The following is a 17,657-nucleotide window of genomic DNA, read 5'->3' as shown; positions in this document are numbered from 1 at the left end:
GTGTGTGTGTGTGTGTGTGTGTGTGTGTGTGTGTGTGTGCATTGTTGAAGTGTAAACAAATGAGATCTTTTCTAAAAATTAGCACCGTACCGTTAGAAAAGTGACGTAAACCTCATAGTTTCCACATAAACTGGGAGATATGTTTGTATGAGTAATTAAAGTCGGGTCATGAATTAGCTTTTACACCTAATTTAAGTCTTGGGCTGGAAAAATAGTGTCACAAACTGAATGTATGATGTGCAACATTCGTCTACTTTTAAATATAACAAGGACTCAAAGATCACACTCTACCAGACATGAGTCAATGAGTCGGTGGGTACAGGTATGAGAGAGGCTCCTGATCCCTCCTTCATAAGAGCGACACAGCCAGACTGAAAACGATTGTGTTGTGAATGATATTTTTCCTATGTTCATTTTCATGTGGTTGTTTTTGGCTCTCCATTCACTCTTATTGTCTCATTAGTCATTCTGTGTTTCTCTCCATGTTGTGTTTCTATGGTCACTCTGAAAAGTGATGTGAACTACATAGTTTCCACAAAAACTGAACTAAGACAGTGAAATATGTTCAGAAATAACAAAAGATTAGCCACAAATTGCTTTAAAACCAATTTGAGTCTTGGGTTGGAGAAAAAAGCGTGACAAACTGATGTTTGTATAGTATTTGATATTTGATCACTTTTAAATATCAAAAAGTTATGTTTTATCTTGGAATCAAAGATCACTTTCAACCAGACACAGACGTATTGTGAGACAATGAGTCAATGGGTACAGGCAAGAGAAAGGCTCCTGATCCTTTCTTCATAGAGGGATATTTCTGTTTTGTTCATCTTCGTGTGGTTTTTGGATCTTTATACTCTCCCTTTGTTTCTTTAGTCATTTTCTATCCATGTTTTATGTCTCTATGGTCACTGCATGCCTGTTAAAGTCATTTTTGTCCCTTTTTGAATGTTTGCAGTTGTCTGCATTTTTTTACTGAAGTTTTTGCAAGGGATGGTTACAGCCATTTGGTCCAAGAGCCCCGCAGTCCATTCAGTAATCCACCAATGACTAGAAATCATTGAGGTTTTGATATCAACATCTGCTCTCTTAAAACAGAAAAACTTTTTTTTTTTCAGAACTTGTTTCACTAAAATAAAATTCCCCTATATAAACTCTTTATGTTGAACACATTCTCTTAAACTATTGATGACATACAAATTTAATTTATTTTTTCGAATAAAAATATACAAAATAAACATTTAGCCTTTCTTTAATAAATAGACAGCACCATCTACAGCTACTTCTTGCGCCGGTCGTGTTTCCTGATGATGTCGATGAGGTTGTTCTTAGTGACCAGCGTGTCCTCAGGCCTCTGTTTGTTCTTATGTCTTTCCCTCCTCTGCTGCTCGTGGAGGTAGGGGGAGTTTAGGAGCTGTGGGGGCAGGATGGACCCTGTGGGTTTGACCCGGTTCACCACCTCTAGGAAGAGCCGCTTGTTGTTGTTGTTGAGAAAAGTAATGGCGGTTCCCCTGTGTCCCAGTCGACCTGCTCTGCCCACCTGGATGGAAAGAAATAGAAGTTTGAATAGAATATTTTAGTTTGCTTGCCATGTTATGTATCAGGCATTAATGAAATGAACGATTGAGTTGTAAGACCATATTCTGAAAAAAAATAGAAGTGCATTGGAAAAACAATAAAATGCTGCTGCAAAGATGACATCTTTCTCACATCAGGCTTTACTAACCTGATGGACATACTCGTCCATTGTGTTTGGCATGTCAAAGTTCACCACCAATCTGACGTTGACCAGGTCCAGTCCTCTTCCCAACACTCCGGTGCTGATCACCACCTCAAAGTCTCCATCCAGAAGACCCTGAAGACAATAATACACAGTCAGACATTCTCAGCACCAACACTCTACACAGACTGTGAATGTTGGGAATTAACACATTTGCATCAATATGCAATATGATCTGCTTTTGAGTGGCTCCAAAATTGAATCTGGATCATGCTGGGACTTGTCTAATCCCTGTGTTTTATTTAAGAGTTAGTGTTTCGACAGTAGATTTGAAATAAGAGCTTGTCTGACCTTTTCCTTTAGAATAGCAGGCTGAGCGAATTAATCTTTCAACATTAACATAATATTTAAATCCTTGCACATTCATTGTACTGACAGTACTGGTTAGTTTGGCTGTTGTGTTCAGCTACAAGTAATTCAGCAGCAACACAGGAGCACTACTGTTTATTCACTTGACTGTGCATGTTCTGGCTGCCATCGGACTCACCCTGAGGATGCGGTTACGTTCCCATTGGCTCTTGTCAGAGTGGATTGCCACTGTTTTGAGGTCCATCACCTTGGTGACAGCCTCGCACAGCAGATCAGCCCCCAGTTTACAGTCGACAAACACCACCACAGGAGGATGGTACAGCTTACTGTCCTGCAGAGCCACGAGGAAAAACACAGATATTTAAAAAAAAAAATAACAGTTTCATATTTCTTCATAAAGCTGTTTCAGTAACAGCATACGGCATTAAATGCATTGATATATTAAGTTCCCTTGCTAAGTAATGGAGATAAACGCTGGCTATAAATGACATCTACGATTCAGCATTGGTCTTGAACTTCCTGGGCTTGATTCTGACTCGGTTTCGCACTTCTCACTGTAGATCGTACCCACTCACCAAAGTTACATAGAGCACGAACAGTGAGAGGGTGAGGAGTGGGAATGAAAGAGGAAACAATCTTTCTATTTTAAGTCAAAGAACCATCAAATTAAATTTGAAGTTGATGTTTTAGGGAAAACATTTAATTGCATTTATTTGACCTTGATCATGACAAGATGGCCTTTCAAAGCCTTAAGAAATGCTATGAAATTAGACTTTTTCTGTCATTTTTTTCACAATCCAAGCTATTTCCCTTGTTAACTAATAACATGTCTGTAGGACGGTAGGATAAAATAATGACGCTCTTGCATCAATCTGCTTTTATCTCTTAGCCTATTGATTTGGCTCCAATTTGTGGGAACACACTGACTCTCTGACTTTAGTTTAAGTACATTTTCAGCTGCCTGGGGATTCCTGGGTACTGTCCACTTTTGGGTTTTGGTTTTCACTGGGTGTCCCTTCCAACTTCAGTAACAGCCCAGTGATCCTACAGGAATCCTGCAGCACCCACCCATTATATCACTGTTCAGTGACAGTGCTGGATTAAATAACAGCAGTCATGAATAAAAAAGAAAAACCGCCCCTCTCCACAAAAGAGGTCTCCCCCGTTTCTCTAAAAACACTTCTTCACTGGGTTAGGTAAAGCAGATTCTTGCTGTGCTGTGCGGTGTTAATGGTACAAGCCATTGCTGGGATTCCTGGAGTGGTGCCATGGCTCACGGCCCACCCATTTCCTCCAGACTGGGGCCAGGGCGGCAGCAATGGCTGTCTAAATATGGTGTAGTGGGGAGACCGGACCATGGAGCTTGAGGAATTCCCAGCTTTACACAACCAGTTAATAAAGTACTGAGCTGGTACTGGTGCATGTGAAGCTTAGTGATAAAGCCACTATAGTCAACATATGAATATAACCCACTTTCTGTCCTTGTCCCTAGCAGAACACTTTCCTGGTTCTCCAGTGTGCAATTAGACTGCAAAAACTGCTGACCAGTAAAGAAAGCAAAGTTTGGAAGTGGAAGTGCAGGGCTTAGTGATACTCCACCCAAAATCTTGCTACTGAGAACCAGACTTGCTGACCAAAGCAAAAGGAGAAACAATCTCTTAGCAACACTTAGGTGAATTGTGATTAAAACAACCTCAAGAGGTCACAACCCACATTAAGAATCTCAAACAGCTTCTTCTTCTTGGAGGGTTCCTCTACCCAAAGCAGGATCTGCCTGACGTTTGCACAGGGCTGGTTCTTCTCTCCGATGACAATACGCACGGGGTCGCGGACTAGACGAGCAGCCAGCTCCTCTGTCCCCTTTGGGATGGTGGCCGAAGCCAGCAGAGTCTGGTGCTCTTCTGGGACTTGTTCCAGAACCTCCAGCACCTGCTGCTGGAAGCCCATCTTCAACATAGTGTCCACCTACAGGATACACAGCAAATACTCATAACCAATCTGCAGGGTCAAAGGCTGCTACATTCTAAACAGCGTGTAAGGGGAAAATGTATGGATTTTCATAACCACTATTGTGTGAAATATTAAATGTTACAGCATTTTTTTGGGATATGATGTGACTCAAGTCTAATTAAGTAATCAGAGCCGTTTTATGTCAACATTTTCATTCCTGCAAAATCAAACAAAACTGCTGCTGCATCACCACAAATTAAGGTTTTCTGGAGGATGATGAACTGAATGTTGGATACAGAGTGCATCATATAACATTACTCTTTGATAGATATGTTTCATTGGAGAAAAGTACTGACACTAAAATTAAACCCACTCATTCAACCTTATAGGCACTTTGTTCTAAAATAAACCACATTTTTTTCACTGCTGACAGCAAAGAAAATATGAACTGCAGTGTGTTTGTCCTACCTCATCAACCACCACGACCTTCACTGTGTCCAGTGTCACTGCTTTCTGCCTCAAGATCTCAAGGAGTCGCCCAGGGGTGGCTATGACAATCTAATGGGTTTAGACGAAAGAAAATCACGATGAAGAAAGCTGAATGATCAAATCAATATATATATATATATATATATATATATATATATATATATATATATGACAATGTTGTGTTGAGATGAATATTAATGAGAGAATACTGTAAAAACAGTGGTTGCAATGTACTTTGATGCTGGTTTTGAGGCGGTGGAGCTGTTGGGGCAGGGGCATGCCGCCCACCAGTAGGGCAGTCCTCATGTTGGGGAGGCGCATCACCAGCTCCTTGGCCTGTCTCTCTATCTGAATGGCCAGTTCTCTGGTGGGGGTCAGGATCAGAGCCGTGGGGCTGTGCACACTGCTCGCTGGTTTCTAGAACAAAAAACAGAATGCTCACAACATGTGAATACATATGAAAGGCCAAACACCAGTAGATGAACTGACGGATGTGGCAACAAACATGTTTTGGCTCCATATTTACTGGAGACATTAGTGAATGTCATTGGTACTACTATACTAATAATTCATTTTCGTTCTTCTATTTTTTTCCTCTGTACAGGGGGACGGAGTGACTCTGTCAGCTGTTGAAGCTCTATTTCGTTAAAGGATAACTCAGAGCAGTTTGAATTCTGCCTTTTCAGCTCAGTTTACCCTCTTAGTTGTTGCTCAAAAAACAAAATGACCTGACCAGTGCATTCCCTAGAGCAGGGTGCTTGTAATGGTGATAATTAAGGAACCTAACTCCAGGGCAGACATGTAGTCTGCACAAATAAAATCACTAAGAATGCTGAGTGCTCTATTATTCTGTTCTTCTTCAATATGATCCACCTCTGTCATGGTGATGGTGTGCACATGTTTACATTCCATCTCAGTATGGCTAAGAGATTAATGGATCCTCTGCGCTAAAAATCCCAATTGATGCATCACTGTGACTGTAATTATTTCGATAATGAATAAAAATAAATTCAGAAATTTCAAGACAGTTCATGTAATTGCCTTGAATCAAGCATTACACGAGTATTTATCCTTCCAGCAGAAGCAAACATTGAAATCTCAAATTAAGACATAATCTAAACAATGATTGACAAACGTGTATTTGTGTGAGTGAAATACAACCAATAATTCTTTTTTTCAGCTGCACTGTTTTACCTCGAGTGCTCTGACCACCACTGGCAGCAGGAAGGCCACAGTTTTCCCTGAGCCTGTGTCCGCACTGGCAATCACATCCCTGCCACCCAGACCCACAGGCACCATCTGCATCTGGACCGGCGTGGGCGCCTCATAGCCCGCCTTCTTCAGGTTCCCGCTCAGCGTGGCAGGGAAACCACAGTGCTCGAACTCAACGATGGGTCTCCTGACATCTCTGCCCTGGGTGTCAATGCCGAGCTCCTGTTTAATACGCTGCACCTGTTCCTCCGTCAGGCCCGATATGAATGGATCTTCCCTGTAGGAATACCCTGCTTCACTTTCACCCACTGCCCCTGCGTCACCTGCAGGCTGCGGGGGTCGAGTCTGTCCAGCTCCACTTGCGTCCTTACGGGTAAACACATCGGCCCCAGTGCCCATCCCCATTTGCAGCAAATGTTTGGCTTTGCATTCAAGACTGCAAACGTCGTTGTCAGTGCTGTCACAGATGTACTCCCCATAGCGACCACACATCACACAGACAGGCTCCCCCGGCTCAGGCCATCTCTGGCTCTTTTTGAATGATTTCACCGGCTCCTCTTCCTCCTCCTCCTCCTCCTCTTCTTCACTAGAGGACGATTTAAGTCCATCTTCATGTGCTGAGCTCTCTGTCAAAGCTGCAGAATCCCCACCTGCTTGCTTTGTCTCATCCTGTATTTTCACATCTTCATATGCTTCCTCCTCGTGAACAGGTGTCTCTGAACTACTCTCATCTTTTCTCTCGTCCTCCTTTATCTTGCTTTTCTTATTCAAAGTCGGTCCTGATCTCTGGGCCGGTCTCTTCACCTTCAGGGCTCTTGGCATAAACATTGTCTTGAGGGATCATTGACCTGTGAACAACAACAACAACACAATACCAGTCATGTTCGCTGTGGTTTTACACATCAACCACATCACAGTCCCACAAAGACAAATAAACACCAGCATGTTTCTGAAAACGAGTCAAACGTTTCCACATTTTCGTTTGTTTGTGTTAAATTTGCATTTTCAAACCACAGTTCTGCCACAACGGACTCACAAGCTACGTTAGCATGTTAGCTTCGTGTTTCCATGTGTAATAAAAAGACACACTTACCTCCCTGCGTCAAATCTTCCAACGGTTCAAAACATTGATCCGACGCACACTGATGACGCATGACACCGCTTTGCACTTTGGGATATGTGGTTCGTAGATCAACCTCTGCGCTGAGCCTCACTCAAAGCTTTCTTTAAAACAGATTTACAACATGGTTGTTATTTAATTTACAAGAGCTTTTCATATATTTGAACTTTATTAAACTTCAAGGTCTTTTATTAGATGGTTTATATATAATGTTTCATATTGTAGAGTATTGGGAAGAGAAGAGAATCTGTAAAATATACGTGAGGATTACATTATTCTGAAATGAAAGCAATATAATAGACACATGCATTACAGATCTTTGAAATGTACCAATAATCAGTAGGTATATTAATACAATTTAAATCCTGCTCATGTTTGTCCAGTTAAATTCTGGCTGGGTGATGTAATACATTATTTATTTTAAGTTAAAGTTTTTTTTTGCCATCTTTGTTTAAAACTCTTCTTTGTGGATAGAGATTAATTATGTATTATACTCCATTGTGCTTGCACAGTGCAAAATCATTATATCGATATGTATTGGACTTAAAGTGTTGCTACCAATGCAAATCATATTGCAATAATTATTGCTATTGTTTTATTGCCCAGACCTATACTAGTCTGTTATGTCAGAATACATATAAAATGAATATTTGTATGCACATATTACATAGAAGAACACATTCAGCTTTCTCATTACATTTCATAATGATAATGAACATGACGTTGACATACTACAGTAATAACAGACTCATATCATATCATACAACCAAGAACAATGTTTGGCGCGATTTATATCTTGGTAATTATTACGTTATTATTAAGCATGTATCACTTTGAGAGGGTTTGATAGCTTCTTTTGTTTGTTGTTAGTGTTGAAACAGATTCATTAAAGAAAAACTAAAAGTGCCAATATTCCCGACAGTAACTGAAGATATCACCCGCGCATGCGCAGCACGCAACAAAAGGTGCGGGGTCTGGAGAGCCTCAGTGCCGCAGGAAAACCGCAACACGGCACCGAGGGTTTGTCCAGGAGAGAGACTGAAACCACACAGGGACACATGGACATGGAGGACAGGACGCGCGTGTCTCCACAGACTCCACAGAATGGAACTTAGTCTGTTTTCATTCGGTTTAAACTGCAGCTTTCCTTCTGGAACCCAAGGATCCCTCGGTCCATGTCTTACTCTGGTGCAGGGACAGAATGGATGAGGAGAAAAAAGACACAATGACGAGCGACTCATTGTGTCCACGACTCTGAGAAATACACAAGAAAGACGCGTTTTTACGCGGAGCCTGTGAGGACAACTGTGCGTAAAAGCTCCGCATCTCTTCACGTATTGTTTCCCACGAAGAAAACAGATTCCGGCGGTGAGATGCTCTGACGCTGCGTTAGATTCACGGGATCGTCACGGTGAACAAACCAGGGACAGAACATCATGGGTGAAGTTCACAGGAGCTTCGTGGCTCCGGCTGTGAAGTCCTTCGAGCACTACGACTTCCCCAGAGCCAAGATCTGCTGCAGCCTCACGTGGCTGGTGGCCAAGGCGTACGGCACAGGTAGGGCGCGAGACTGGTTCACCTGCAGGCTGCATGGGTATTCAATTTGATCTTATCTTATAAAATCAATCAGAAATCTAATAGTTTCCAGTTTCCACAATGAGCAAGCACTGAGAGGTGAGTGGAAAAAAAGAGGGGAGAGAAGAGAGAGGGAGAGAGGGATGTAGGGGGAGAAAAGGAGAGACCAGGAACTGTTGTGTAACCATCATATTGTAGCTCAGACTGGTTATCATGAAGATAATAAGTCCTATTTATAAATATGTAATGATTCTATAAATGATAGTAGCTGCAGATAGTAATTATAACAACACCAATAATAAATATAATATATAAATAGAGTCAGAGATATACCTGCAGATTATAAGAGAGGGGGATTGATATTGGATATTTATGTTTATTGTGTTGTTTGTTTGTTTTATAATATGAATCTGTGGCATCATTTAAATGGCAGCAGAACCTTTTGTAACAAATGGATCATATGAGTGTAGTAAATCTTACAATGGGGGCTGGGCAGTGATACATTGCTTATGCATTGGAAACACTGTGAGGAGGTATAATACATAATTGAGAAGAGTTCTAACCCACAATCTTCTCTCAGGAGCCAAAATCATTCTCTGCTATCTTCAGTATGAGAAAAGACAAACCACTGTTTGTGTTGTGACATACCAGATTAGCTGAAATAGAGTTAACTACCAGGGCTGGGCAATAAAACAATATCATCGCAATTTGAATTGAAGTATTAGTCATATAACAAAAGTCCAATATGTATCGTTGTATTGCTTTTGGGTTGTGGAAACACTGTGAGGAGGTATAACACATAATTGATCGGCTTCATTTGTAAAATGTTTTGTTGTTTACAAAGTGTATAATGTAAGAGTTTAAAAAAAAACAACCTTCACTCATGAGCCAAAATCTGTCTTTAAACTTCCACGTGCATTAGAGACCTCATGTACTACATAGGGCCGCTATTGATCCAGCATATGGTATTTTCTATTCTCTGTTGAGTTATCACAGTGTTTTTCCTTTTTCCTCTGTGGTTCATGAGCTGCATTGCTTTCTGTTGGACAGACAATACATATTATCATCCCAGCAGGAAAGAAAAAAACAATTTGCTATAATCGAACCCAGTCATCAATAAATGTTCCGTTCTATTTAGCGAGCAGGGAGTTCTCCGTGTAGAACTGAAGCCGTCCCTAATTATGTTACCTTCAGGGTGCTGCATCCAAGGCAAATTTAGAAACATCACACGTGGGATGTTTAATACTTTGTCAGCAGGGTACGCAGAACACAGAGGTTGTATTAATTTGGATTAAATGAGCCTCAATGAGCAGCAGTTTGAGTTTAAATGACACCACACAGTATGAGTGAGGCCTTGCTCCACATACACTGAAATGAAAAGGATTTGGGTCTAAAGCTGGGTTTTTAGAAATCCGAGCGTCAGAGTCTGTTGCTGCAGGGAGGTCACTTTCAATACAGCATTACAGTCATCGTCCAACAGTGATTCTTTACGAAGGTTAACAATGCCGGGTTTTGCACATTTTAATTTGGAGCTTTGAACTATCCAGGGCTGATCTGTGGCAGAATTATTCATCTGTAGTCGTCATGTCAGTAGTTGTATGCTTTGCCCACTTTCTTTAAAAACATGAACAATGTATTTATAGAGAATCTCAACCAACGTGTGGTAAACAGCTCCTACATGTATCACTCGAGAGCGGATGGTAAAAAAGATCACAACATCTAAGCAAGGGAGTCTCTTTTCTACCAGACATAAATGAAGAAGTACAGATAATTACACTCAAAAACATCTTTTCAGGTGAACCATGAACATAAAGATTCTGTGCTCTGGAACTGTTTTTTTCATTAATTGTATTATTTGCTGCAATCCCTATTGCTATAGTTGTCATGTAAGTATCTGCTCGCTGTTTTTTTCAGCAGTGAAATCACCATTCAGCTTGTATCACCAATTCAAACAAAATGGTACTCTGCCGATGTCCTTTGTCGCTGTGGTGTAACGGCGCAGTAAAAAATGAAATCTCTTGTACATCCTCTGTGTATTTTCAATCAGGACTAAATGAAATGGGCCGACTCCAGAAACGCAGCCCCTACAGAGAGGGGTTGAGAGGGAGTGCAAAAAAAAAAAAAAAAGAACGCTGGCTCATCTCCAGATCCCTTACACTGCTCTCAATGCTTCACATGCATCCTCCTCCTTACACAGATGCGGGAGTGCATCAGTATGTAGTCAAGTACGTGCAAGATGCCAGGTGAACAGCAGGGAAATACCATGAAATACTATCAAACAGCACATTTTCTACATACTACAGAACTCCACTTCATAAGCAGAGCTCAATAATTCATTGTGACCAGAAGTGAAACCTCAATGATGAAAGCAGAGTGGTTCGCTGTATTTCTATACAATTCCTTTGCAGACTTTACACTTTACACTCCAAACATCTGTGGTTTTACTCGGTTAAACAATTGAAAACTAAAATATTGTGAATATGAAACAACAGTAAAAGTCACATAACGGTTGAAATGAAACCTAATTAAGTATGTGAATTTTTAAAAAGTGGTGATGACATTTTCTTGATAGAATCAATCTGAGTTTTCTGTCTGGATTAATGTGAACACTGCTTTTGTCGTTGTTTACAGCTGTTTCAGGTTGTTGGAATGTGACAGCAGAATAAATGTGCAGCACGAAGCAGAGTGAGGAGACAGTTCATTAGAAAAGCCTGCAGATTGAAAAACAACATGAAATAAAATGTAATTTGTCGTCTCTGAGCAGGAGGCAGACACACTAACAGCTCCAGGGCTGTAGATCTGTAGCCCAGCCTGACCTCTGACCTCCCTGTGGAGGACGAGGGGGGAGGGGTAGAATTAACTACCCCATTAAGAGCAATGACCTTCAGGAAAAGTATAGAAGTATACATCCTAAATAGCTGTTGTTGTCATCTGCGTTTCTGTTTCACACCTCTGCAGATGACCTTGTTAATAATAGTCAAGTCTAAGCAGGTGATTCACTTTGTGTGTGTGTGTGTGTGTGTGTGTCTGGTGCTCACCACATGTAAAGGTTTTCTCTGCACACACAAGCATTATTAATTTAATATTTGTATCTCATTGTCCTTCTGCTGACACAGTGATGAGCTCTGCATCTGGAGGATGTACTGTGTGTGTGTGTGTGTGTGTGTGTGTGCGTGTGCGTGCGCGTGCAGCATCTAATTTGAAAGTATTACTATTTAATCACATTGTGGAGAAAGAGGGACTTGCATTATTCTGTACAAAAGCCATACTCTCTCTTTTCAAGCAGTGGTTTACAAAAATGCTTCCCAGCTCAGCAAACGGCATCAACGCAGATACGAGACAAAAGCAAGTTAACTAAAAAATATATATATATATATTAGTAGATGCGCATGCACACACACAAACACACACACACACACACACGCACACACGCACACACATGCAGGTTGGCTCTTTGGAGTCAGGCAGTGAGAGGGGGGTTCCCAGGGAGCTGGAAGTTGCAGATATACAGACAAGAGATGAATCGATTGAGTTCCACCTCTGCTGCAGTTGCTATAGCAACGCTGAGATCTAGTCACACGTGTGTATGTCAAGATATCGTAGCAGCATGGGAGGAACAAATGAAGCAGACCTGTCAAATTAAAGTTTCGTAAGAGAATCATCTGCACTGAGGGGGAAGATCTCCAATAAAACTCTTTGGAACAAAGCGGCCGTCACTTCTACATTTCCTGTGGAGAAACATAAGAAATACAGTCAAGTGTACTGTCTGTATTTGAGGACATGTGTGGAGATATGTTCCCCTAGTGTCCCCCGCCTTCTTTATTTGTTTGAACTGCTGATGGGCATTACAACATGCCCCAAAATAAAGACACTAATTGCGTGTTTTTCCCCTCTCCATCATACAGACAGTATCCCCACAGACCTGAAGGATCCCTTCTACATAGACCAGTATGAGCAAGAGCACCTGAAGCCTCCTGTGACCAGCCTCCTGCTGTCTGCAGACCTATACTGCAGGGCCGGCAGCCTCATCCTGAAGAGCGACGCCTCCAAGCCCCTGCTGGGCCACGAGGCCGTGATCCAGGCGCTGGCACAGCGTGGACTCTACGTCACGGACCAGGAGAGACTGGTCACCGAGCGAGACCTTCGAAAGAGGCCTCTGCAAATGGTAGGAGAGATTTGTGATCAGGTTTTTTAATATTTTAAATCTGTTTACAAGATTGTGGTATGATAAACACTAATAACTGTGTTGGCCCTCAGGACAATTTCTGAAAAATGTACAGAGGTCAGTGCAAGTGTGAAGCAGCTATCGAAAGACACATCACTTTAATAGAGAAGAAAAAGTCTCTAAATTGCCATTAATGGTGGATAATATGTGGATCAATTAAAAAATGAAATACAAAACTGCTACAAGCCAATAAACTACTATGAGACACAATTAAAAACAACACAGAGAGGGTGTTACTGTACTTATTCACCCCACAGATTTCAAAGGCTGTCTTGAGATTCAAGCTGAAAATGTTTCAAGTAACAAGCCGAGTTAAACCTCAAGGCTTCCCCTGCACAGTGTGTGTGTGTGTGTGTGTCTGTCATCTCTCACTATCCTAATAGTCCATGTCTATCTCTCTGTCTCTGCACTGGATGTCACCCCAGAGGAGACTTTGTAGGCAGCCTATTGAGTCAGAAAGAGGGACCCTCATTATTTTCAGGCAAATTCTCAATGGGAGGCTTTATTGCTTCAGCGAGTTGCAATTGAGACGTGATTAGCACACAGTACGCCTGCAGTCTGTTTGTAGAGTCTCGCTGGGTTTGATTTCCCTTCCACGCTAATTCAAAAGTTATTTAAGTTTTGTTCGGATTTACATGTCACGTGTTACAAATGAAGTTACTGCTATGTAATTTAAAGCAAAGCCATACATACATTTTTGTATGTGTGTAAATGTCACTGCTTCATAGTTTTGTTCTTCCAATCCTGAGCTGAGTAACGATTATTCACATTTAACCAGACTCAGTGTGTGTGTGTTTGACTGAGCAGGTTGCTGTGACTTTGAAAATTAGGTGCTAGAGGGTTTTTTAATTTTCTGCCTTTTGCGATTCAATATTTCAACCTCATATCCTGCACGCCTCATTGCCTTCTTACTCATTTGCCATCACACTCACGCCCTCTTTTCTCCCTTTTACGTCTTCTGTAATCTCTGTCTGTCTTCCTTGTCACTCGTTTTCCCTTTGCTCTCTCTTATTACTTATCTTTCTCCTTCTTGCCCTTCATCCATCATCTTTCCCTCACCCATGCTCTCTGAGCTTCTCTTCTTCCTCAGTCATTTCCAATCCCTTTTTAACGCTCTCCGCTCAATCTTGCCCACCCCTTCCTTCTCTTTTTCACCTTCACTCACCTTCTTTCTTATTTCACTTCTCTCCTTCCCTCTCATTTGACTTTTTTACCATTTCAATTCTTCCTTCCAGAAGCAGTGGTTGCTCGTGGTTCTTTTTTCGGTCCTGTGTCTGCTATGGATTTCAGGGGCAGCTTTAATTAAGATATTTCACACATATCCCAGATCAAAACTGAATCCTTGCTATTTTCAATGCAGCACTTTAAAAGCATCTTCATTCAGAGCACATAGCATGAAATCAGGACGTACAGAAACTGTGAAACAAGTAACGATGAAAAATGCAAAAATTCACATTCATTATCTGTTTTTTAATGTGAATTAATGTAAAATGTCTGTATTGTTCCATCTTTTATATTTTCACATTTTAGCTTACACACAAACGCACCGCAGAAAGTTCCTTGTATGTGTAAACCTGTTTGGCAATAAACCCTGATTCTGATTCCAATCCCATCATGCTCGTAGAAATCTCAGTATTTCTTCATTTTCAGTGTTTTTAATGCATGTGATGAGCTTGTAAAGCGCCATGAGACACAGTTTCACGTGTTTTACCTGCCACACATTGGAATGACAGCTCAGGTGTAGGCTCCTATTATTAAGAGACTGTCTCAACCTCCAGCTTGGCTGATAAGGTGACTGTCCATGCAGGCTGAGCTCTGTGGGGGTGTGGTGCAGAGCAGAAACAACAAATAAATGCTTTTTTTTCTGGAGGATTTAGAGTGCGTGGTTTGATGGCTTAAGAGGTTTTTCCCAAAATAAAAAACATGACTGGTTTTTATTCCTGAAGCATTGAAAAAAGAGGCTAACTGCCTTTGTAACTGTAAGCTGCTCCAGATAAGAGGGCCAGCAGCGTCAAAATTAAATGCGGCTTCCTGGCATTTTAGCTAAGGCATCATGTTTTTTTTTTTAACTCAGCAGTTTGCATAAAGAGTAATGTTCAGAATAAGCAACTTTAGAAAGATCCAGGGAGTTTCAGCCTGCTGCTGACGTTTCGTCCGTCATCATGTGTTTTTATAACGAAGCACAGTTACTGACATTTTCTCTGGGCTGCCAAACTCACTCTACGTTGCAGTCCTATTGTTTCTGTCCCCCTTCTACCCACTCGTCCCTGTGTCTTCAGCCATGTGACGTGTTCCCACATGTGAAGACGCAGGCACTAAATTGCGCTCGCCGCCCACTCGGTTGCCTACGCACACTCTGTATCGCTGACACCGTCCTCCACCTGTAGTGCTCACAGAGAGAGATGTGGTGGTGGGCTGCTGATTTGAAAATATTATTCTTGTGTTACACATTACAGCCCACGTAGCCCCGCTGTGAACGTAACAACACGTAGAAGTGCTTTTCAAAAAGATTTAATTGTTCAATCATACTGGTTCAACTGTGTGATGAAGAATTTGCGAAAACACACAAGAAGCAATCAAATAAATAATATAACTTGTGTGTTCAGCAAATAGACATATATACTGTATATACTAGAAGTCTTTTCTTCTACGACCTCATTGTGGAATCACTGTTATTCCCAGATGCCAAAGCTTGAATGTCAAAGCTTTAATATTTGATAAAGCTGTAGTAAACACTGTAGTAATTAAGTGGAGTAAGTACAGAGCTACATAAATGAGTAAATCTGTATGCTGTGAATATTTCTAGTAAGAGACATAGCACCATATAGACGGTTTCTTGGTTGCCTCATTGGTTATATATAGGCTCTCTCTCTGTGGCTGTACGTTAGCAGAGCCATATTACAGGTTTATTGTCATGTCAAAACCAAACTGAATGGAAAATGCACAACTTGAAACCACAAAACTGCTTAAAAGTGAACAAGTAAATAAAAAGTGGGTTTAGATGGATTGTATTTAAATATACAGTGAATTCCTGACAGCACCATTGTGACATGGAGGGAACTACAGTGCTGGCTTTCTACCCAGGTGCCTTACATCTCAATAGTAAACACTGTTTTTACAAAAATTATTGTAATGTGTAGTTATTAGTTTGGGCCAGTTTGGCCTGTAAAAATATGACCAGGTTAATTAATGAATAACCTCATACCTGAAAATGCATAATACATTTCTTTTAACATCTACTAATGTTTGATTTCATGTTATATATCATATAATGACATGTTATTATTATGCTTTCACATTCATTATAACATTTTATTAAGAGTATAAAAATATAATCTATCGTGGCATATGCATTTTGATATATAATCATTATTATATTGATATGAAACATTCTGGATTTAAAGATGACTGTTCCTCAGTTCAGTTCCACTGTGTGACAGATGGATTCATCCCCTCATCTATGGCGTAGATGAATAGGAGGTGAACACACTCCTTCCTGTTCGCCTGCCTCCCTTCTGCTGCCTCCATCACAACTCCTGTTGGGCAGGCGCTCCGTTTCCATGGTTACATTCCAGTAGGCAGGGTGCTGTTCGTGTGTGTGTAGGTGGGGTGCAAGAGTGGGGGTGCTTATGCTTGCATAGGTTGTATGTGCAGTGTGGACGTGCAGCTACGTGCTCTGTGTGTGTGTGTGGTGGGGGTTGTGATAGCAATGAGCACTGCCAGGCTCTGAGCCGGAGAACACTGAAATGCTGGATTCATACAAACGTCATTTCTAAGACGCTGCATCACGCACAAAGACACACGTCCAAACATGTACAGGATGAGGTTCAGAAACTGGCTTCCTCTGTCCTTATTCTTGTTCCCTGCTCTTGATCTCTCGAACAAAGACGAGCCGAAGCAGCAGGGTGGAAGAGAAGCCCATCCAAGTACTTTCTGTCCTCGCAGGCCTCGGCGAAGTCACAGCCAGTATGTTACGCTCGACGCCAGCAGCGACTCCCTGGCAGTACAGTATGGATGGTTAGGCAGCGAGCACATTAGAGATGTCATGTGATGTCCTGAGTCCAGAGCATCTTTCTGTGCTCACTAGAATTATATTATATTATGCAGACTGATTTCTCTCTCCTTGGGATGCGTGTTTGTGTCGAGGCCTTTAAACGCTGCAGAGCAAAATTTATTAGATCAAACTTTTCGAATTAGCTGATGCAGCAGAGTAAAGTAGACATTGGTGTTTTTTTTGTCTGAACTTGTGATTGTTGTTTGTCGGTCTAGAATCATTATTGTTCATTCTGCAGTAAAATGTTGTATACAGGGTAAGAATGCTGCCCTATGGGCTATTTAGTTCAAGCTTTTTGTACTTTTAGAGTCTGTGAGCTTTGTTTGTGGAGGAAACAGCTTCTGGCTGGGTTTGAGGCATATTGATCCCAGGTGAGGACCCACAAGAGATTTATGAATCAATATCTCCCAAACAGAGCAGCCTTATCCAGGCTAGAGACCCCCTCAGGGGTGAGGCCTGGAAATAGAAATGCAGGTGAGAGCCTGCTGTGACTCAGTCTGAAGAAGTAAATTCATCTTCTACTATAACTAAGTTATTAATTAGTGCTGGAGAAACATAACAGTATCAGAAGTTTAATCTTTGGATCTTGTGACAGCACTTTAAGCTCATTATACAGAGAAAATCTGTCTTTTCTCTATAGGATTTAAAGCAGGGATTTTATGAGAAATTATTCTCTGCAGCTTTGAAAATGTTTAATTCACCTGATTCTGCCATTCTGAAGAAATGTAAGGACTGATGAAGCTGCAATGGCACTAAATCATTTTTTTTACTTGATTTTTTTTCTAGATTAAACAGTAATTTGTATTCTATTACAATATTTGTCTTGTGCTTTAAATTGATATATGAATTAAAACAACAAACAAGGTGACATAAACACGCACATTTTTGCAACAGAGTCATGATTTAAAATAACTGACTTCCATGAGAGAAGAATTCATTAGCTGCA

General features: G+C 41.1%; 2 protein-coding genes across 9 annotated transcripts in view; one reads left to right on the top strand and one right to left on the bottom strand.

Moving 5' to 3' along the window:
- Positions 1-1,182: 1,182 nt before the first annotated feature.
- Positions 1,183-6,987, bottom strand: ddx59 (DEAD (Asp-Glu-Ala-Asp) box polypeptide 59). Of its 2 annotated transcripts, none has more exons than XM_069521863.1 (8): positions 6,831-6,987; positions 5,720-6,585; positions 4,760-4,942; positions 4,505-4,594; positions 3,800-4,051; positions 2,265-2,417; positions 1,724-1,852; positions 1,183-1,537 (listed from the first exon to the last, which is right to left on the bottom strand). In XM_069521863.1, the coding sequence occupies exons 2-8, from the start codon at positions 6,563-6,565 to the stop codon at positions 1,277-1,279; spliced, it is 1,914 nt and encodes a 637-aa protein (XP_069377964.1). In that variant the 5' UTR covers positions 6,566-6,585; positions 6,831-6,987; the 3' UTR covers positions 1,183-1,276. The 2 variants fall into 2 exon arrangements, with proteins under 2 accessions (XP_069377964.1, XP_069377965.1); XM_069521864.1 differs by having other exon boundaries at positions 6,774-6,845.
- Positions 6,988-7,262: 275 nt separating this feature from the next.
- The window catches only part of camsap2a (calmodulin regulated spectrin-associated protein family, member 2a), a 44,215-nt gene continuing 33,820 nt past the window's right edge, over positions 7,263-17,657 (top strand). For 2 of the 7 annotated variants that reach the window (XM_069521860.1, XM_069521858.1), the window contains exons 1-2: positions 7,264-8,414; positions 12,338-12,597. In XM_069521860.1, the coding sequence (XP_069377961.1) occupies positions 8,294-8,414; positions 12,338-12,597 (381 nt within the window). In that variant the 5' untranslated portion in view covers positions 7,264-8,293. Of the gene's footprint in view, positions 8,415-12,337; positions 12,598-17,657 lie in introns of all 7 variants that reach the window. The other 5 variants (XM_069521862.1, XM_020098545.2, XM_020098546.2 and 2 more) reach the window with 3 other exon arrangements.

This window comes from Paralichthys olivaceus, chromosome 3, assembly GCF_024713975.1.
Source record: "Paralichthys olivaceus isolate ysfri-2021 chromosome 3, ASM2471397v2, whole genome shotgun sequence".
NCBI classification, from domain to species: domain Eukaryota; kingdom Metazoa; phylum Chordata; class Actinopteri; order Pleuronectiformes; family Paralichthyidae; genus Paralichthys; species Paralichthys olivaceus.
This window is presented reverse-complemented; position numbering and strand designations above follow the sequence as displayed.